At 32.9% G+C, this 22624-nt stretch overlaps 1 protein-coding gene across 4 annotated transcripts in view; it reads left to right on the forward strand.

The window, feature by feature from the left end:
• LOC134839880 (uncharacterized) overlaps positions 1-22624 on the forward strand; it is a 121619-nt gene that overhangs the window by 12510 nt on the left and 86485 nt on the right. For 2 of the 4 annotated variants that reach the window (XM_063855505.1, XM_063855506.1), the window contains exon 1: positions 9795-10123. The exons of 1 other annotated variant lie outside the window; for it this stretch is intronic. In XM_063855505.1, the coding sequence (XP_063711575.1) occupies positions 9968-10123 (156 nt within the window). In that variant the 5' untranslated portion in view covers positions 9795-9967. Of the gene's footprint in view, positions 1-2654; positions 2909-9794; positions 10124-22624 lie in introns of those variants that run through there. One more of the 4 variants, XM_063855508.1, reaches the window with a different exon arrangement.

Here is a 22624-nt window from a genome sequence, read left to right on the forward strand (position 1 = left end):
TATACCAAAAGCTCGCATGACAAAAGATGCTGTACCAAAAGATCACATGTACTAAAATTGCCCATATAAAAAGGTCCCGGCCAATAAAAAAAGATACTCAAAATTTACTAAAGACGACTTTGGAACCAATATGCTTTCAATTTAAGGAAGGAGGCAAGCGCCAAAAAAGTGCGATCTTTTAGTTCAAAACTCAAAAGACTGACCTTAAAACTCCTAATTAGTCATTTTTTTTTCTCAAAAACTCGCCTAAAGGGTAGAAATTTTTGTAAAGTAAGGCTTTCATAGTGTTTCACTGTAGCTCATAGTTCAATTTGTCTATCTAACTAAGAACCTTGACAAATTTTTGATTTTTTTACGCTTGTGACTAGCAATCGTTATCAAATCGGAATGTAGATTTTTTTTTTCGTGTTAACAACTAGCTAAGCAAAATCAGTTGAATCGTTTGACATGCTCAATGCTCTTCACTTGACATGGTCTTCAGCTGGCATTCTCAATTTCATGAAATTTCTGCTGGGTGGGTCGCTAGTTATTACGGTAGTTTCCGGTGGACTTGAAACTTTTAAAATTTACAACATCAGTTTTTTCGGCTCAACTGGTGTTTGCTCAATGATTGTCGGCCTTTTTCGGCTTGCTTGGTTTATTTGCCTAGAATTCGTGTTTGATACAAAAAAAGTTATTTTGAAATTGCATGGGATTGAGTTTTCTGTTTTATTTTTTTTGAGAGGCTTTGGGAAATTAAAAAAAAAAAATTCAAAAACAAATTTCAAGTTTTTTTTTCTCAAATACCCATCTACTGATTTTCAAATAAGGGCTATCCATAGAAAGACCGCCTAAATTTTTTGTGCCTGTTGTTTTCCCTAGAATCTTATTACTTGACACCTCGGTCTACGCTCTTTGAAAAAGTCTGTGGGGGATTTTTGCCCATTTTTTGATTTTTTTCGTTTTCTCAGAAACTTCCTTCCCAAATTTGAGATTGTGGTTTCGATGGGTAGAACAGGTAGTGGGAAGTTCCTCTGCACGAGCCCAATTTTTATTACTGAAAAATCAATGACACTCGGAAAAGTCGAATTTTGGTTTTTTGAGCTTTTTTCTATCGTTTTGAAATTTTTCGAAAACTACCCTCCGAAATCTGACGCCTTGATTTCAATCAAAAATACGGATTGAAAGGAATGATCCCCTGCTTCTGCCGCTCAGCGAAATTTTAACGAAAAAATCCTCGATATTTCCCAATTTTTTGAGCGTTTTTTTCTTCTAAATTTTATGAATTTTAATGAAAAAACCTCTTGTATCTGAGATTATGAGTTCAATCCAAAGAACAGATTGAGGGAAGCCCATGTTTTTTTACTCAAAAAATTATGGCTCTAGTAAATGACACTAGGAAACGACACTATGGCTCTAGGAAACGCTTCTCGAACTACCCTAACCCTAAACATCGCTAAACCTATTTTTTTTGGTTCAATTGAAATAACAGGTTGTGTTAACCTCTGCATAAGCTGATCTGCGCAATTGTTTTTAGGAATTGTTATGATTCTCGGAAATATCAATTGTTCGATTTTTTGTCCGGTTGTTGGACTTTTCTCTAGCTATTCTGCCAAATCTGATATCATACTTGTAATCGACAAAACAGGTTGTTGGAAGCTTATCTATATACTTTGCTAAGCGCAGTTTCTTTTGGAATAAAGTTATGGCTCTCAAACAAACCAAAACTTTTAAACTTGGATCGTTTTTGGACACTCTTTGACTCTTTTTGAAAATTATTGTGCCAATTCTCATGTTAACTGTTCAGTCGAGAAACCCGGTTTTAGGAATCTTCCCTACTTTACCGGCCACGACTTGCTTTTAGCAAAAAAAAGTTATCAATTTCGGATATTCAAGTTTTTTGAACTTAGACCGTTTTTTGGAATTTTCATAAGAACTATCCTATCGAATCTGAGATGAAAACTTCAATCGAAAGAAGCGGTTGCGCGAATTTCGGTTGGTAAGTTCAAACAAGTCAAAGTCCAACCTTTCCAAATGTAATTGGTAAGGTCAAACAAGGGAAATTCCAATTTTGAAAGAAAATGTGTTTTTTTCCAGCATCAGTGTAACAAACTTGAATAATATCATATACGTACCTCCAGCTTTTGCTGGGCTTTTGGATTCCTTCATCGTGACATACAAAAATTTGATTTACCTAGTTGTATCGCAAGTGGTGCGAAGCTCTGCTTCGGTTCTGTGTTCAAAATCCGCTCCTTACGCAGATATTTGTGCTTCAATTTGTATAATACGCATAGGTTTATATTTCTGGTGCATGTTATGAGTTCTTTTCAATTGAAAAGGTTGTATTGGTGAATGCTATTTGGAATCCTATTGAATTTTATGATCCTTCAGGTGAATCATAAATTAAAGCTTAAATTAAAATTTATTTGATCAAGAGTTGTGTTTTTCTCAAATGACACCTGAATCAAGCATCCGTATGCTTTTTCTGTTCGCCGAAAGGCGGATTTTTCAAAAAAAAAAATGAATGATTGTTATGCTTCAAACTTATTTATTTGGTCGTTTTGCTTGTCGTGTGATTATTCATCGTTAAAATAGGACACTTCTTGTTCTTTTTTCTCTAAAATTTCAGATGTCTCTGGTATGTCAAAATTATTTCTTTTTGTTCTCCCTGTTTTTATGTGGGACTACTGACACCATATGTGGTGGAATTATGAGAAGGAAAATGTCTTTTCAAGTAATACAAATGTACCCTGATAATCTAATTATGAGCTGCAATTGTGTTTCCTGGTTGCAGGTCTTCGCTTTCTGTTATCTTTGCTTTAATTAACCAACTTCCTTGCAGTCGTCACGAGGTGCTAGCTCTGAAAACGTCCAGATCCGGTTTAGTGCTTTGTTGATTGAAAAATATTACCCAACTATTCGCATTTCAGTAAGGCTTTCCCTGTCATTTTTTTCATTCGTTTGAACATCAATTTTGTTTTAATTGCATAGGAAAAATAATTGGTTCTCATTCCATATATGAAAGCCCATTTTCGAACCTTTTTTGTACTTGTCTTTAATTGAGCGGTGAACGCATTTAGTGAAACCTTGTGCCAAGGAAAGCAGGGTTTTGACAACACTTATCAGAACGGCTTAGTCGCTAAGTGAATGAAACAGTAGCTAGCTAAACCGTTTTTCCTTTCTTTTCATTTTTGAAGAGGTCTAATTAAAATTAAAATTTGTGTTCTTTTGAGATTTTTGTGATTTCTAAATTAAAATGTGTGATTTCTTTTGTGTAAGTCGTTGTATTAAATGTATCAGTGCGAATAAAACTGTGCAGACAAAATGTTTCATGATTTTTTTAACCACTGATAAATTTGCATATTTTTTTTTCGAAAGGTATCAGCTTCTTTTCATTTACGCCTTAACAAAAATTCGAAGCCTAATCAAGTGAAAAACAGGTAAGTAAGTAGATTTGCATCTATTTAAAGGATGTTCAATTTCATCCCTTGGAAAGTAAAATTGACGTATTTATCTTATTTAATTGAAAACACTCTTTATAATTTTTGGAGAATTCGATGCGCATAGTGGAATCTAGTCAAGCATTGATGTAATCTCAAAAACTGTTTCCTCATACCTTTTTTGCCATCGGAAAACTTGAAAGCCGAATTCGTTGAACGCAATCGTCGGAAGGTAAGAACATGGTTACTACCATAGACGTTTTATCATAAAAGGTTTGAAGAATGTTCAAATTGGGCGATCATGGTTTTCGAAAAGACTGTACGTTGAACTGTTTATAAAAATAATAAACAATCGGTCCAAGTTAACCTCCCCCTTCTACATGAAACGATTTAAGATCTTCCACACCACTAGTTGATTGGTTTAGTTTTACAAACCCGTATTCAAAATCAGTAACCTTTTGGTACTATTTTACCCCATCCAGTTTCAGATTAGTCAAAAGTTTTAAGATCGCGTTTTGAGTCTCTATATATACTATATAGGGAGGAGTGCGCCATAAAAGCAATTTTTTGGTCGAAATTTTCAAAAAGTGCCCAAAACGGCCTTTTTGGCCTGTTTTTTTTTCAAAAGTTTTCCTGGAATTCAGACAATTTTCAAAAAAATACGGTCCAAATTAATTAAGACCATTTTTCTCGACAGTAGGACAAATTTTTTTTTTGATTTTTTCGAATCGGAATCAAAATGTGTTTTGGAAAAACACAATTTGCGACATGTTTTTTTTTTTCAAATTTCACGAAGTGCTTGGAACGAAAAACGAAAATGCAATGCAGGAATGACGCAATTGGATTTAACCTAATTTTGTTTCGAATTGACGTGTGTTTTCTAATCGGGTATCCTTGTTGTTATTTAAGCATCTGTTGATAATAGACTAACTTACCGATTCAATTAACAACTTTCTTTTGATACGGTAGCTCAGTGCCGTGTTAATCCGTGGCCGCACTTATTAGATTTTACTGGTTTCAATGGCTGAGTCTTATTTTTTTTTAGGATTTTCCTTTTTATTCATGTAGTTTTGTTTCAAGGTGTTTATTTTTTGGCCGATAAATTATTGCCGAAGTGGCTTAGGATATCTGAATGGTATGTTAGTTTTTAAACTATACTTGCAATAACTTTGAAGTTCAAGATGAATTCCTGTGACCTGTAAGTTTCGAAATTATTTACTATCAATTTTGGCGAAATTTTTGTTCCAGAGAAGGAATATTTCAGTGATTAGATTTTTTGATTTCAAGGATGGGAACAATTCTTAAGATTATTTCTATCGAATATGCTCTGAGGTATATTTAATTTCACTTGCGAGAACAAGTGACTTGTAACCGGGAACCAGACTTTTTCCCCCTTAACAAATATTCTTACACTTTCTGCTGCTCAATCTGTGCTGATGCTTAGACATGCTCAATTTCCTGAAAATTCAAATGAAAGTGCTTTTTTTCCATTTAAAGTAATAATTAATTTTTTGAGATTATATTTTGAAAAAGTATCAATTTTTTTGAACTTCCGATTATCGTCCTTATTTTTTTATTTGCTGGTTTTCCTTTTTTTTCAAATGCAATCTATGTTATCTGGTACCCTTTTCGAGTATACTCTTTTCAAAGCGTAGTTTTTTTGCTTAACATTCAAATATTTTCTTCCTGTTTGATAAAAACATTTATTATGAAAATGAATGGGCTTTGGTTTTTTATTTTTTCAATTTTTTGTTGAGACCGAATTTTTTTTTCTCAAAAATTTCAGCTTTTCTCGAAAATTTTGTTTTGTTTTTGCAAAATCTGGTTTTCAATGGAAAACCGCCCACTCCCTTGTGTGCTTGCATTTATAACTAGTCTCTTTTTACCGTACCCCCACTTATGAGGCCTTCGTTAAAGGTTGTTAGGGGGAGGGAGGATTTTTGACCCAAGTTTTTGTTTTTTTTTTCTTGAAAACCACCAGCTCAAATGTTGAGATTTTACGCCCTAATTTTTGTCTACGAAAAGTTAAGGTCCTCGGAAAAGTCATAGTTCTGATTTTTGACCGTTTTTTCAAATTTTTTGAATTTTCTCAAAAACTACGCTCCCAAATTGGACAATTTTGTTTCAATTGAAAGCAATAGTTGATTGAAAATCCTCTGCATAAACGGTTATGCATATTTTTGTTCCCACAAATTGTTATGGCCTCAGAAAAATCAAATGTTTGATTTTATGACCGTTTTTTGAAAATTTTTTTTTCTCAGAAACGGCCCTTCTTAATCTGAAGTTTTGAGTTCAATAAAAAAACTGAGCTGTGAGAAGATCCCGTGCATAAGCACTTACCCCATTTTTTAACACAAAATTCATGGCCCTCGGAAACTTCGAGTTTTTGATTTTTCGACGGTTTTTTGATTTTGACTTTTCTCGAAAAATACCCTTCCAAAAGTGAGATTTTGGGTTCAATCAAAGAAAAGAGTTGAGTGAAGGTCCCTTGTATAAAAATCTACGTCCAATATATCTTAAAGCAAAGTGGTGGCCCTAGGAAATTCAATATTTCCATTTCTTGTCCGTTGTTTGAAATCTTTTGATTTTCTCGAAAACAACCCAGCTGAATCTGATATCAAGGGTTAAATTGAGACATGAGCTTGCCAGAAGCCTCCATTCAGAAGCGGCTACGCCCTAAAATGTGTACAAATCCAATTTCTAAAAAGTTTCCTCCATACTTTATTTGATACAACTAAGGTGTTGGGTGAATCCCAATTTTAGGTTTTTTGATGTTATCCAATTCATCTGGAATCACTACATTAATTTCGGAAACAATCAAACAGCTTTAGAGGATCTCCTAATACCATAATTGAAAATTGGTCTATAGTTTGTAAAATTACTAAATCTGATTTCTCATTTTTCTGTAAAGTTTTCAAACAATATTTTGCCTGTTTCAGGAGGGATGTGTTGTAAAATTTTTGATTTAAAAAATGATAGCTTGAAATTTTGTATGCTTTTTATTTTATTTTCGGTTTTACGAGAGTCGATCTAAGTTTTGCGTACTATTTTCCGTTTGATCATTGGTTCTCAATGCTTGCAATGCTTGCTAGAGCTGTTTGTGATCCTCATCAAAACAAAGGTAAAAAGTATGTAGATATATTTTCTCGACTTTTTCCAAGCAATTTTTTCAGCTTAATTTTTAAAAAATGACTTCTTGTAACGAAGTGTTGTAATTGTATCACAAGTGTTGCAAAGCTCCGCTTCGACTCTGTTTAAAATTTCTGCAACAAGTTTCTCGCGTTTCCTAAATGCGAAGTGATTTTTTTTCCAAATTTTTTTTTTTCTAATTTTGAAATTTCTGAATGTTTCCGTTTATTTTGTTTCGATTTTTTTTGTAAGTATTTTGTAATTTGTTTTCTTTTTTTTGCCTCAGATTGGGTTTATTCTAGGCGTTATTTAAGGTTTAGAAGCTGCTGGTTCTAAAATGTTTGTTTTTGCCTGCTTTGAGTTTTTTTCTAACAAATATTCATGCTCAATGTAACCTTTTTGTGAGTCAGGTTGTGCATAATCAAGTTTTTGGCGCGCTCAATGGGTTTTTATTCCAACTTTTGAAGAAATTGACGGAATATTTGTCCTAGGGTTGATTTTTTCTCCAGAACAATTTCTACTTTTTTAGCAGATTGTTTTATGCTAGCCGAAAGCCAGTGATGTCTCGAGCTCAATTTTAAAAAGATGTTGTTTGTCTGATGATTTGGAAATTTTGGGGTTTTAAAAGTTGCCAGTTTGGTTAATTTAGGAACAGTAAAACGCTACATTCTTCGTGCTATTAACGCATAAGCGTCAATTTAATCAGTTCATAATAGTTCCAAATAGAGTTGAAGGAAAACAATACAATAAGCCGCATATTTCTTTTTACAAGTATTTTTGCTCCCAATTTTTGATTCTCAAGTTTGTAGAAATGTCAAATAAAGGAGCATCAATTTTAACCATTTCTTGCTTTCGTGGTGTTAGTTAATTCAAACATTTAAACGTTTCAACTTTTTGTACCCGCTTTCGAAGAAAACGGAATATTTATACTGGTTGTGATTGTTTTATTCAGTCGGTTTTCGGCGGTCGAAATAATAGTTTGTAACAAAACATTTTTATGCCCCAATGGAGACGTGGACTCCCTGATTTCAAATTTTAAAAAATCTTGTTCCTCCAATCTTTTTTGCAAAGTTTTGGGAGTTTAAAGTTGCCAATTTGGCCATGCTCTGGACTAATTTATGTGCGCTTTGTAGACTTTATCCATAATCCTGAAAGCATAACGAAAATTATTTATGCTTAGCAATTCATCCAGTACAACAAAGGCGTTTGAAATTGTTTTGAGGCTAGCTTATCAGTCGTATTATTTTTGCACGACTCAAATTTTTTCACGATCTTTGATATTGTAAAAAAATTTATAGTTTTTCAACATATTATTTCCCAAAAACTATTCGATATGGATTACGGGGTAGTTGGAGCATTCAGAGCTTTGTCCTGATATAGGAGCAGTTTCGTAAATACTTGTTATATTAATATTGGCTTGTAGCAATTTGATTTTTTTAGTGAGTCAGTTGCACGATAAAATTGTTTCCTCGAAAAACATTCCTTGGCATCTCAATTTACGTTTCGACTTTAGTAACGAAAGTAAAGGAATATTTTGCTGGGGGTTATTGTTTTTCTTTATGAGCTTAAGTTTGAAAAGATATTTCTCCTGTGCTTGTTTTTCTTTAGGTTATGATGGTCTAAAGAACGCCATTTTGGCTAATTTGGGACAACTAACGCGCAATTTTTCTCACGCTTTTAACGCATAAACGGAGATCTAATCTGTCTTAGAAACTATTGCAAGTTTGATGAGTGAAGCTTTTTTGTCATAATTGATTTTTTAATAGGAGCGAAATCTATCACCTTGTACTTTATATGAAGGATGGGGTGATGATTTTCACAAAAAATCTCATATTTAAAAGTAATTTTTTTTTCCTTACATTTAGTTTTTACCTATCAAAATTGCTCCGTGGATCTTAAAAGGCACTCGGAACCTTCTGGGCTTCGCCCTGATACGAGCAGTCTTGTTGTCTGTTTACTTTTGACGTTGGTACTGACGAAGATAGTGATGAAAAATATCACTATAGGGTTCACGTGATAAACAACTTAACCCTGTTCTACCAAGGTAATTGATGTCTTTTGAGACAAAGTGATCTTTTTCTCTAGGCTCTTTTTCTTGAGCACCAATCGACTTCTTCAGCATAATAGTAGTTTTTGTAAATTAATAAAATCAATAGATGCTTCCTCAATTTCTTTTCTTTGGTTTAATTTTTTATGAAAGTGAGTAACATGAACTTCGCCTACATGGTTATCAAAAACAATTAATTACGGTCGTTTTTGGCCTTAATTGATCTTCTTTTAAGCTAGTCTGACCATTGTCAAAAGTTCAAATGATTGACATTTCTATGTTCTCGTTGTTATTTCCGCTACAAATAATGTAGATTTCTATTTAATTGATAAAAAGAAGATTTTTTCATCGAAAGCTAACTCGGACAGGCGGAAAGGTAGTTGGAACTTTCCGTGCTTTGCCCTGGTAAGAATAATCTGTTTTTTTTTCAAAATCGAGTTCAAAATATCAACATGGCTTGTCTTTGCAAATTCGTTCAAATCTTCACCATTTTGCAACACAATCATTATCCCTAAGGCAAAGCGCATGCGTGAACGGATTTTTGCAACAATAGTTTAACCAAATATCTAGATATAAAGACGAAGTAAAACTTATCCTTTCAATTAAATTTTTCCTACTGTCTTCGGGCATTGCAAGGAATGGAATGATCTCAGTACTTGAATGGGAGGATGATGGGAATCATTTTGACATTTGTAAGGGTTGAAATGTCAGTGAAGAAGAATTTATTTAATGTCTCTGGGGCCATGTTCCCTTTTTATAATCTAAACCGAATAAGAGTAAAAGAATATACAATATTTGGAGCTCATTTTACTCAACTATTGTTTCTAACCCACTTATTTATAGAAACATAAGGCCCGTTTTTTACTCAATTTTCCGACTTTCGTTATTTAATTTCAAGCTAAGTAAAATTTGAAATTGTTATTTTTCGGGTGTAAAAATTAATTATGCGAGGCAAAGTTCTTTTTACTGTCACTTGTTCATTTTAAGGGTCTTGATTTTATAAGTTTTTTCAAATATTTTGATCCAACTGGGATAAGTTTTCTATCGGGTCAACTCCGTAGGCGCTTCTATGGTCTTCACGAGTGTATCCAGTTTGCAGTTTGAAGTCTGGACTACAAAGTCAAGTCAAAAGACAAAGTAAAAACTGCAAGTGTAAAGAAAGTCTTTTTTGGGCATAAAGCCACTCGAAGTAAGTGCTTCAAAATTGGTTTGTGTATTTTTCCTGTTTGTTTACTTTAAAATAGACAAACAAAATCCTCATAAGCGGCAGATTTATCTCCTTTATTCTCAATTTTGAAGGATCACAATTTTCTCAAAATGTGTTTAGCTTTTTCGTCATTATTATTTTATTTTTCTGGCAAAAAATAATATAATGCACGTATCCAATCAATGGTTTAAAATCAATCAAAACCACTTGACATTTTATTGGCAAATTTGGAACAGCCAGGAGAGAGCTATTAAAACTTCACAGTGTTTTACGATTCAGCAAACTTCTGGGCTAATTGTAATGGCATTGGCGCAAACAGAGGTAAGCATTAAACGAAGAAAATTTAAGCGTTTGCTTTATACTGATATGTTAATTTCGAAACAAAGTTGTTGAAATGGCCATTACTCGGCATGAAAGTATCTTGGTTTGTCTTGTGAAAGATTAATTAGAATTTTTATCATGACTGAGTGAGAGATTGAAAGAATTTTTGTTCAAAAAGACTCTTAAAAAACATTTGAAAAAAAATTATAATGAATTTGTCATCGATAGCTTTTTTTACCGAAACCTGTCAAAACAGGGAAAATGTTTTTTTTTTTTTGTAAAATAATCTAGAAAAATTGTAAATTTTAACTTTCATCTTATGTGAGTAATGAGCATTAAGTTTCATTTAAGTTTAATTTGAGTTCCCATTCAAGTTAAGTTTCCTATTATACCGATAACATTAATTTTTCCACTTTATTTTGCCAATTTTTACATGGAGGTAACAAAATTCAATCGGAAGTTAAATTGATTTAAATTGTATCAATGTTTTTTGAAAACAACAGTAGATGATGTCACAATCTTCCTCTAACATGAGAAAAAATCGCTTGCCTTAAGACACCAAACGAAAATATCTCAACCGATAAGAAACCAATTGTTTTTAAATCGCCCTCGACCTACATAAGATACCATAATTATAAATCAAAGACAAAATATGAAAGAATTGAAAATTAAGGTCGTTGAACAACTAAAGCTAAAAAAGCTTAGGGTTAAGTCAAATTATTTTAAGACTTTGAAATCTTATTCATTACAAATGTTCTATTTATTTCTGTTTCCGTTCTATTTATTAAAAAATGTCGTTTTTCATTTCTAAAAATCTTTTTTTTTCGCAAAGCGCAATACTCAAAGCGTCCACAGGCCCCTACCTCAAAACTGGCATCCGATAAATAAGAGCAATTGCTCTGGGATTGAATTGAGACAGCATTTTTGAGTTGAAGCACTGCGTTTAGGCGTTCTCCGGTAGGGTGTAAGGAGGCGTCTTTAAATAATTTGAATTTATTTTGTTTCAAAGACAAACTAGGAAAAAACAAAAACATTAATCGAAAACTTTCATGAGCAAGTGATCAGATATTATATGATCTATTATATTTTCTTGTATAATATTGTTACCTTTTAATCTTTTTCATTCAGATTACTGTATTTTTCCGGAGTAAGTTGTTAGTACCGCCTTCAAAGTTTTTGATTTTTGGGTTTAGTTGATTCTTTTCATGAAATCTATTTTTAAGGGATGTCTGTTATAACACAAAACGTAGCAACAAGATACCACCCTTCAACTGCAATTGTGGTTCGAGCTATACCATGTACAGCTTTTTGGTAATGCTTGCATCTAAAAGCGGAAAGATTATTTTTCTGTAGATCAATTTTTCTCCTTTTTTGTACGTTTTTTTTTTTTGGAAATCACCCTTGAGCTGGTCTAGTATTTATTACCGTTTTGTGATAAATCTAACTTGGTTGCCACGCTGCAGTTTCTTCTATTACCAGATTGAATGTGATTGCCACTTTTGACTCGATGTTTGATGCGCAGGTCTTCTCAAGGCCCAATTCTGATATTTTCACAAAAAACCCTGACGGATGTGAAAGTAACATCCCTTAAAGTCGGTTCGGAATTGAGATGCGGAAGCATTCTCAACGCCTCATTTTCAATAATGGTCGAAAAAATATTGATCTTTACCTCATTTAGAAACAATTCACTGGCAGTTTAAAATTGTTGTAGGTTGATAAGTGTTATTTTTTGCTTAGCAGGTTGAACGTAGGTTCAACGTGAAGAATACCCGCCAATCTGGGTACATTTCGTGAAGAGCTGGTACAATTGACTGGAACAAAATTTGAACAAATATCTGCCAGCTATGTTCTGTTGTACAATTTGGTTGCGTTGAGGTTCTCGCTATCGCCAAAAATCAGTATTTGTTCCTTTTCTTATTTTCCGTTATGGAAAAGAAAACTGGTTAAAACGATTCATTGCTTCCAAATGACTGCCACCTGTGGTAATTTTGGGCAGGGATATGATTTGCTTACTTCTGTTAAAAGTTTGTGTTATCGGTATTCGGTATGGCTAGAGCAGACGGGCTGCCTTTTCATCTTGAAGCAATTGTAAATTAGCTGCAACGATCTAGGTGTTTTTCGGGTTCAATTGATTTGTGACGGTTTAGTGAACTAATTGCTGAGCTTTGGAGCGTCCTGGGTGAAGTTCGTGGCTGCTTTTATTGTTTCTTGAGATTATCTTGCCCCCACATGTGTTGCTGAGTTTTGGGGTCTTTAAATGGTAGCCAATTGCTGCAGCGATACTGTGTTGTTCTTTTTGTATCAAGCTTATTTTGAAGTTCATGGCACTCAAAAAAAACCTATGGCCCTTTTGAGAGGTTCCTCAAGTAAGCTAATTCTTTTTTGACTATTCAACGAGTTCCGAAATGAGATAATGAAGTCAAATTGTATACTTTTTTGATTGCGCTCTTCTCATTCAATACCATTTTATCACTCTATTTAAAAAATGCTCAAAAGTAATGCTTAATTTAAAAAATGAAGTATAATCATTCTAGATTTGTTCATTCTAGAATGATGAGGTCATTTTATATCTAATCATTCTAGATTCCCTTTGTTTACACTTTGATCATGTCTATTGTTTCTAATTTATGGGATCTTTTTAATGGGCATGGGAGCTTATGATGCGATATCTTTTGTCATGAGCACTTTAGGTATTTGTTTGGTAACTTTATCGGGACATCGTCCGATCTTGATCTGATAATAGACTCAAATTGGACTGCTATAGTATTAGAGTTTAATGTAATTTTTTTCCATCAAAAAAAATTTCCATTTAATTTATTGCGGCAATAATGTAAATTTTGCAATTGAAATTGTAGGTTTAATGAATAAACTGGTCTTTGTAATTTAAAAAAAAATAAATCAGAAGTTTTGACAAATATAAATTGATTTGTTCATCACAGCAGTGTCTGACCGGTCTCCGAAAAAAAGCCGTCTTCGATCAAAATTTTCTCGCTGAAGCTTAGTTTCCCTACTGAACAAGTAAGTTTTTTGGACTTTGGCACTATCGCAGAATTTCGGACCTTCGTACTTTACCCCCAACTCAATACATTGTGTTAGTGTGAAGTCTGACGTGTTCTACTTCTGATGTTTTATTTGCAATCAATTTTCAGCAAAATATTTATACAGTTTACACTGCATCCAATTAGAAAATAAGCCATCGTTTTGCCGAATACTTGTTCAGATTGTTTTACCAGGTTTAATAGATTTGACGAAGTATGTAAGTCGATATGCGTGCTTTAAGTCGATGTATAAACAAAGATAGCCGGTTACTATTCAAATAGCACAGATTTTTCCGACCATAGTCCTAACAAAAATATATTTTTTTTTTTTGCAAATTAGATTAGTTTTTTGTGTGGTGTAATAAAAGATCTGAACGAAAAATAGAAAATAATCATAATTGACAGTCATATTCGAACTGTGTCGTTTTTTTGTGTGTGGTGTATTAAAATTATCTGAAAGAAAAAAAATTAGGCATATTTGACAGTCATGTTCAAAATGGCCATTTGGAAAAAAAAACAGTGTTTGTAGAAGAAAACTAAAATCGGAAAAACGGTCTTTTTTTTCAAAAAAAATTTCAAATGTTTTTGCAAATTTTTTTTTTAATTTTTCAAAATTTTGATTCCTAAAAAGGCGCAAAAAGTTAAAAATAATTTTGATGGATGAGTAAAACTAAGCTTTCGTAAGCCTGCATGCTGACCTGCTTAGTTGGAAATTAGACCAAAAATCAAAACTTTCAAACCGTTTTTTTTTTCGACAGAAACTTATTTTTTCTAATATTCGTTAATGTCGTTCGAACCACAACTGAAAAGCTTCAAAATGATAAACAATTTGACCCATTCCGATCATTGTTTTTGGTATCTGATTTTGCGTTTTTCAATAGTTCGGAACAAATAAATGACCATATCGGTAAATCAAATTATGAAACAATTTCGTAGCTGGTTGCGTCATGCCGCCTATCTCAATTGGTCGGAATAAATAATTTACCATATCAGTACATCGATTTCTGAAACATTTTCGTAACTAACTCCGTCATGTTAAGTATTAACTGAGCGTAAAGGAAACTCATCAACGAATCAAATTGGAAGACTTATCATTCATATTGTGCAATACTTCATTTCATAAGCTGTAATCTTCAAATTACTACATTTTGCGCATAATTCCTAGCATGTTCGGGGTTGAACTAATGAAAAACGTTGTTACTTTGATAACATGATAACATAATTTTTTTTCAAAATGCCTTTTTGATTATACGAAAAAAAATTTTCTTAATTTTCAAAATTACTTATCAGGTAATTTCAGTTCTGGTTTGCTGATCTGGTCTGCTCGTTTTTGGGTTGCTGACATGTCGGTTTTTTACCTAAAACAAACCACAAACAAGAACAGTGTATAAAAATTGTATGTTTCACAAAGGAGTTTTTTAAGGTTTGTGTTTGGCACTGGAGGTTTTAACAAGCTCCCACTCTTCGGAAATTTATGAACTATCCCTGGCATTAAAAAAACCAATTTTCAATGATCATCCGCTGGATTTTGGTTGAATTGCGGTTTAAGAATAAAAAAAAACAAGATTTGAGGGAGTTTTTACCGAAAATATGATATATCCTTTCTGTCGACTATCTAAAAAAACATATGCACTATAGCACTTTTCTGCTCAAGTTTTGTCGGTTTACTTGCCACATCACTAATTTTTCATGTGCTGTAAGCGAAGCTCATTATTGTCGCAAGCTTTGTTTATTATAGCATTCGGGAGGCTTAAAAGCGTTTCTTTTACAAAATCAATTTTTTCGGATCAACTGGTATCAGTGTGTTTTGCTTCAGCTTTGTATATATTCGATTCAGTTACTGTTTTAATATCCAACTGTTTCACTGGGCATGTTTGTTTCAAATTTAACGAAATTTTTCTACGAGACTTACGAAAGTTTTGGTAGACCTATTTTTCAATACTTTTCTTTGAATGCCGGAATTTTTCGTCATGCGCTGATTCTAAATTTGAACAAGGATAGTCGGTTACTGTGCAAGCAGCTTACTATATCAGTCCATCGATTTCTGAAACATTTTCGTGACTAGCTTCGTCATGTTAAGTATTAACTGAGCGTAAAGGAAACGCATCAACGAATCAAATTGGAAGACTTATCATTCATATTGTGCAATATTTCATTTCATAAGCTGTAATCTTCAAATTACCACATTTTGCGCATAATTCCTAGCATGTTCAGGGTTGAACTAATGAAAAACGTTGTTACTTTGATAACATGATAACATAATTTTTTTTCAAAATGCCTTTTTGATTGAACAAAAAAACTTTTTTCGTAATTTTCAAAATTACATATCAGGTAATTTCGGTTTTGGTTTGCTGACCTGGTCTGCTCGTTTTTGGGTTGCTGACATGTCGGTTTTTTTTACCTAAAACAAACCACAAACAACAACAGTGTATAAAAATTGTATGTTTCATAAAGGAGCTTTTTAAGGTTTGTGTTTGGCACTGGACGTTTTAACAAGCTCCCACTCTTCGGGAATTTATGAACTATCCCGGGCATTAAAAAAACCAACTTTCAATGATCATCCGATGGATTTTGGTTGAATTGCGGTTTAAGAATTAAAACAAAAACAAGATTTGAGGGAGTTTTTACCGAAAATATGATATATCCTTTCTGTCGACTATCTAAAAAAACATATACACTATAGCACTTTTCTGCTCAAGTTTTGTCGGTTTACTTGCCACATCACGAATTTTTCATGTGCTGTAAGCGAAGCTCATTATTGTCGCAAGCTTTGTTTATTATAGCATTCGGGAGGCTTAAAAGCGTTTCTTTTACAAAATCAATTTTTTCGGATCAACTGGTATCAGTGTGTTTTGCTTCAGCTTTGTATATATTCGATTCCGTTACTGTTTTAATATCCAACTGTTTCACTGGGCATGTTTGTTTCAAATTTAACGAAATTTTTCTACGAGACTTACGAAAGTTTTGGTAGACCTATTTTTCAATACTTTTCTTTGAATGCCGGAATTTTTCGTCATGCGCTGATTCTAAATTTGAACAAGGATAGTCGGTTACTGTGCAAGCAGCTTACCATATCAGTCCATCGATTTCTGAAACATTTTCGTGACTAGCTTCGTCATGTTAAGTATTAACTGAGCGTAAAGGAAACGCATCAACGAATCAAATTGGAAGACTTATCATTCATATTGTGCAATATTTCATTTCATAAGCTGTAATCTTCAAATTACCACATTTTGCGCATAATTCCTAGCATGTTCAGGGTTGAACTAATGAAAAACGTTGTTACTTTGATAACATGATAATATAATTTTTTTTCAAAATGCCTTTTTGATTGAACAAAAAAATTTTTTTCGTAATTTTCAAAATTACATATCAGGTAATTTCGGTTTTGGTTTGCTGATCTGGTCTGCTCGTTTTTGGGTTGCTGACATGTTGGTTTTTTTACCTAAAACAAACCACAAACAACAACAGTGTATAAAAATTGTATGTTTCATAAAGGAGCTTTTTAAGGTGTGTGTTTGGCACTGGACGTTTTAACAAGCTCCCACTCTTCGGGAATTTATGAACTATCCCGGGCATTAAAAAAATCAACTTTCAATGATCATCCGCTGGATTTTGGTTGAATTGCGGTTTAAGAATTAAAACAAAAACAAGATTTGAGGGAGTTTTTACCGAAAATATGATATATCCTTTCTGTCGACTATCTAAAAAAACATATACACTATAGCACTTTTCTGCTCAAGTTTTGTCGGCTTACTTGCCACATCACGAATTTTTCATGTGCTGTAAGCGAAGCGCATTATTGTCGCAAGCTTTGTTTATTATAGCATTCGGGAGGCTTAAAAGCGTTTCTTTTACAAAATCAATTTTTTCGGATCAACTGGTATCAGTGTGTTTTGCTTCAGCTTTGTATATATTCGATTCCGTTACTGTTTTAATATCCAACTGTTTCACTGGGCATGTTTGTTTCAAATTTAACGAAATTTTTCTACGAGACTTACGAAAGTTTTGGTAGACCTATTTTTCAATACTTCTCTTTGAATGCCGGAATTTTTTGTCATGCGCTGATTCTAAATTTGAACAAGGATAGTCGGTTACTGTGCAAGCAGCTTACCATATCAGTCCATCGATTTCTGAAACATTTTCGTGACTAGCTTCGTCATGTTAAGTATTAACTGAGCGTAAAGGAAACGCATCAACGAATCAAATTGGAAGACTTATCATTCATATTGTGCAATATTTCATTTCATAAGCTGTAATCTTCAAATTACCACATTTTGCGCATAATTCCTAGCATGTTCAGGGTTGAACTAATGAAAAACGTTGTTACTTTGATAACATGATAACATAATTTTTTTTCAAAATGCCTTTTTGATTGAACAAAAAAAATTTTTTCATAATTTTCAAAATTACATATCAGGTAATTTCGGTTTTGGTTTGCTGATCTGGTCTGCTCGTTTTTGGGTTGCTGACATGTCGTTTTTTTTACCTAAAACAAACCACAAACAACAACAGTGTATAAAAATTGTATGTTTCACAAAGGAGCTTTTTAAGGTTTGTGTTTGGCACTGGACCTTATAACAAGCTCCCACTCTTCGGGAATTTATGAACTATCCCGGGCATTAAAAAAACCAACTTTCAATGATCATCCGCTGGATTTTGGTTGAATTGCGGTTTAAAAATTAAAACAAAAACAAGATTTGACGGAGTTTTTACCAAAAATATGATATATCCTTTCTGTCGACTATCTAAAAAAACATATACACTATAGCACTTTTCTGCTCAAGTTTTGTCGGCTTACTTGCCACATCACGAATTTTTCATGTGCTGTAAGCGAAGCTCATTATTGTCGCAAGCTTTGTTTATTATTGCATTCGGGAGGCTTAAAAACGTTTCTTTTACAAAATCAATTTTTTCGGATCAACTGGTATCAGTGTTTTGCTTCAGCTTTGTATATATTCGATTCCGTTACTGTTTTAATATCCAACTTTTTCACTGGGCATGTTTGTTTCAAATTTAACAAAATTTTCTACGAGACTTACGAAAGTTTTGGTGGACCTATTTTTCAATACTTTTCTTTGAATGCCGGAATTTTTCGTCATGCGCTGATTCTAAATTTGAACAAGGATAGTCGGTTACTGTGCAAGCAGCTTACCATATCAAACCATCGATTTCTGAAACATTTTCGTGAGTAGCTTCGTCATGTTAAGTATTAACTGAGCGTAAAGGAAACGCATCAACGAATCAAATTGGAAGACTTATCATTGATATTGTGCAATATTTCATTTCATAAGCTGTAATCTTCAAATTACCACATTTTGCGCATAATTCCTAATATGTTCAGGGTTGAACTAATGAAAAACGTTGTTACTTTGATAACATGATAACATAATTTTTTTTCAAAATGCCTTTTTGATTGAACAAAAAAAATTTTTTCGTAATTTTCAAAATTACATATCAGGTAATTTCGGTTTTGGTTTGCTGATCTGGTCTGCTCGTTTTTGGGTTGCTGACATGTCGGTTTTTTTTACCTAAAACAAACCACAAACAACAACAGTGTAAAAAATTGTATTTTTCACAAAGGAGCTTTTTAAGGTTTATGTTTGGCACTGGACGTTTTAACAAGCTCCCACTCTTCGGGAATTTATGAACTATCCCGGGCATTAAAAAAACCAACTTTCAATGATCATCCGCTGGATTTTGGTTGAATTGCGGTTTAAGAATTAAAACAAAAACAAGATTTGAGGGAGTTTTTACCGAAAATTTGATATATCCTTTCTGTCGACTATCTAAAAAAAACATATACACTATAGCACTTTTCTGCTCAAGTTTTGTCGGCTTACTTGCCACATCACGAATTTTTCATGTGCTGTAAGCGAAGCTCATTATTGTCGCAAGCTTTGTTTATTATAGCCTTCGGGAGGCTTAAAGCGTTTCTTTTACAAAATCAATTTTTTCGATCAACTGTTATCAGTCGGTTTTGCTTCAGCTTTGTATATATTCGACTCCGTTACTGTTTTAATATCCAACTGTTTCACTGGGCATGTTTGTTTCAAATTTAACGAAATTTTTCTACGAGACTTACGGAAGTTTTTGGTAGACCTATTTTTTCAATACTTTTCTTTGAATGCCGAATTTTTTCGTCATGTGATGATTCTAAATTTAAACAAGGATAGTCGGTTGCTGTGCAAGCAGCTTAGAATGTTCCGAAGATATTCATAAAAAATAGAAATAATGTTTTTGTTTTTCCACTTTTCTTCAAGTTAATGTCGCTGTTAGCTGATGGTATGTTTCGAGAACTATACGATTACGTAGAAAAGTAATAATTAAGGTATGATTGAGAATATTTGTCATTAAAAATGAAAAAATATATAACAAAAAAATAAGAAAAAACTTGAAAAAAATTTTTCATTTGTTTTGCACAAAATTTTGATTTTAAAAAAACGTAAAATCAGGTTATTTATGGTGAAGGTCTAAAATGAACAGTCATTTTCCGTAGGTCTAAAGTTTTTCTCGACACTGGGACAACTTCTCGAAAATTTTTAAATGTATTTTGAATGACGACTGAAAGGACCTTGATATGATATATCTTTCTGCTTATTCCGATGATCTTTTGTGAAACCTGATTTTGCGCGGAAAACGAGAAAAAAAAGCAAACACACCAGATTACAAAGTTCCTCCCCATTTTCACTGGTCGGAACATAAGAGTTTCTACTAGGCACAGATACATAATTTCGCAGTTAAGATCTATCTTAGGTCATATTATTACCTTTATAAATCTTGAATTGTTGGGCACATTTACGTTAATTCTTTCTCTTCCTCGGAATCTTTGCTCAAAATCATTCATGTGGTGTAGCATGCAAAAAACACCAGACGTACGATTTATTTTTGTATGAATAAGAGAACTCATTTAAACGAAAAATTCTTGCATCGATTTTTGTAGCGTTTTTCTTGGCCTTTCATACCTTGAAAATGTTGTACGGAGATTTTATAGTTAGCAGTTTTTCATTGTTTGGATTTGTTTGACTAACATACTTCCATTACCTAGACTTTTTTGTGATTTTAATTCGCTTCCTTTTTTTGTGTTTTTTTTGTAACCTTGATTTTATCAAAATAGCTTCAACAACCTAATTAAAAGTACTTGCTTTTTGAGATATGCTACTCACTAATAATTAGCACTATTGCTATTAATTTTGGTTACGCCCGACATCCGATAGCCGTCCAAATGAACCAAAAAAAAAATTAAGAAATTTTTCACAAAATGTTCATTATGCTCAGTTTCAAGATGGTTTAAAATATTTTGAAAAATGAAAATGGATTATCGATAAAACAGAAATAAAAAATTAAATTATCAATGTCCTATTTTTCCTTAAAATTTCATGATGTTCGAACTGTACAAGCAAAGAGAAATTTAATACACCTTAAGCACACCAAAAAAGTTAAGCGCAACAAAGAGAAGTTAAGCCCAAAAAATGGCTAAGATTGGAAGCTTAGGAAACATGAATTTTTCGATGATTGTTCCAATTTTTTCGAATGTGGCCGAAATACATTGATCCGCTTGTTATTCAATTCTCTGAAAAACCCATGTGCATGGAAGCCAAATTTTTTTTAGCCAACGTGAGCAGTTTCGATTTGAAACGAATAAATTTTGTCGACCTTTTAAGTTTCGTTTTTTGTCGAAATTGCGGAAATTGAAATTTCGGTTCTTTATTCATGGTGTTCTAGATATCCATGATCTTCTAAATTTTTCGCTGATTCATTTTGGTTTTGTCGGCTTACTTGCCACATCACGAATTTTTCATGTGCTGTAAGCGAAGCTCATTATTGTCGCAAGCTTTGTTTATTATAGCCTTCGGGAGGCTTAAAGCGTTTCTTTTACAAAATCAATTTTTTGGATCAACTGTTATCAGTCGGTTTTGCTTCAGCTTTGTATATATTCGACTCCGTTACTGTTTTAATATCCAACTGTTTCACTGGGCATGTTTGTTTCAAATTTAACGAAATTTTTCTACGAGACTTACGGAAGTTTTTGGTAGACCTATTTTTTCAATACTTTTCTTTGAATGCCGAATTTTTTCGTCATGTGATGATTCTAAATTTAAACAAGGATAGTCGGTTGCTGTGCAAGCAGCTTAGAATGTTCCGAAGATATTCATAAAAAATAGAAATAATGTTTTTGTTTTTCCACTTTTCTTCAAGTTAATGTCGCTGTTAGTTGATGGTATGTTTCGAGAACTATACGATTACGTAGAAAAGTAATAATTAAGGTATGATTGACAATATTTGTCATTAAAAATGAAAAAATATATAACAAAAAAATAAGAAAAAACTTGAAAAAAAATTTTCATTTGTTTTGCACAAAATTTTGATTTTAAAAAAACGTAAAATCAGGTTATTTATGGTGAAGGTCTAAAATGAACAGTCATTTTCCGTAGGTCTAAAGTTTTTCTCGACACTGGGACAACTTCTCGAAAATTTTTAAATGTATTTTGAATGACGACTGAAAGGACCTTGATATGATATATCTTTCTGCTTATTCCGATGATCTTTTGTGAAACCTGATTTTGCGCGGAAAACGAGAAAAAAAAGCAAACACACCAGATTACAAAGTTCCTCCCCATTTTCACTGGTCGGAACATAAGAGTTTCTACTAGGCACAGATACATAATTTCGCAGTTAAGATCTATCTTAGGTCATATTATTACCTTTATAAATCTTGAATTGTTGGGCACATTTACGTTAATTCTTTCTCTTCCTCGGAATCTTTGCTCAAAATCATTCATGTGGTGTAGCATGCAAAAAACACCAGACGTACGATTTATTTTTGTATGAATAAGAGAACTCATTTAAACGAAAAATTCTTGCATCGATTTTTGTAGCGTTTTTCTTGGCCTTTCATACCTTGAAAATGTTGTACGGAGATTTTATAGTTAGCAGTTTTTCATTGTTTGGATTTGTTTGACTAACATACTTCCATTACCTAGACTTTTTGTGATTTTAATTCGCTTCCTTTTTTTGTGTTTTTTTTGTAACCTTGATTTTATCAAAATAGCTTCAACAACCTAATTAAAAGTACTTGCTTTTTGAGATATGCTACTCACTAATAATTAGCACTATTGCTATTAATTTTGGTTACGCCCGACATCCGATAGCCGTCCAAATGAACCAAAAAAAAATTAAGAAATTTTTCACAAAATGTTCATTATGCTCAGTTTCAAGATGGTTTAAAATATTTTGAAAAATGAAAATGGATTATCGATAAAACAGAAATAAAAAATTAAATTATCAATGTCCTATTTTTCCTTAAAATTTCATGATGTTCGAACTGTACAAGCAAAGAGAAATTTAATACACCTTAAGCACACCAAAAAAGTTAAGCGCAACAAAGAGAAGTTTAGCCCAAAAAATGGCTAAGATTGGAAGCTTAGGAAACATGAATTTTTCGATGATTGTTCCAATTTTT

Source organism: Symsagittifera roscoffensis, chromosome 2 (assembly GCF_963678635.1).
Source record: "Symsagittifera roscoffensis chromosome 2, txSymRosc1.1, whole genome shotgun sequence".
In the NCBI taxonomy this organism is placed as follows: Eukaryota; Metazoa; Xenacoelomorpha; order Acoela; family Convolutidae; genus Symsagittifera; species Symsagittifera roscoffensis.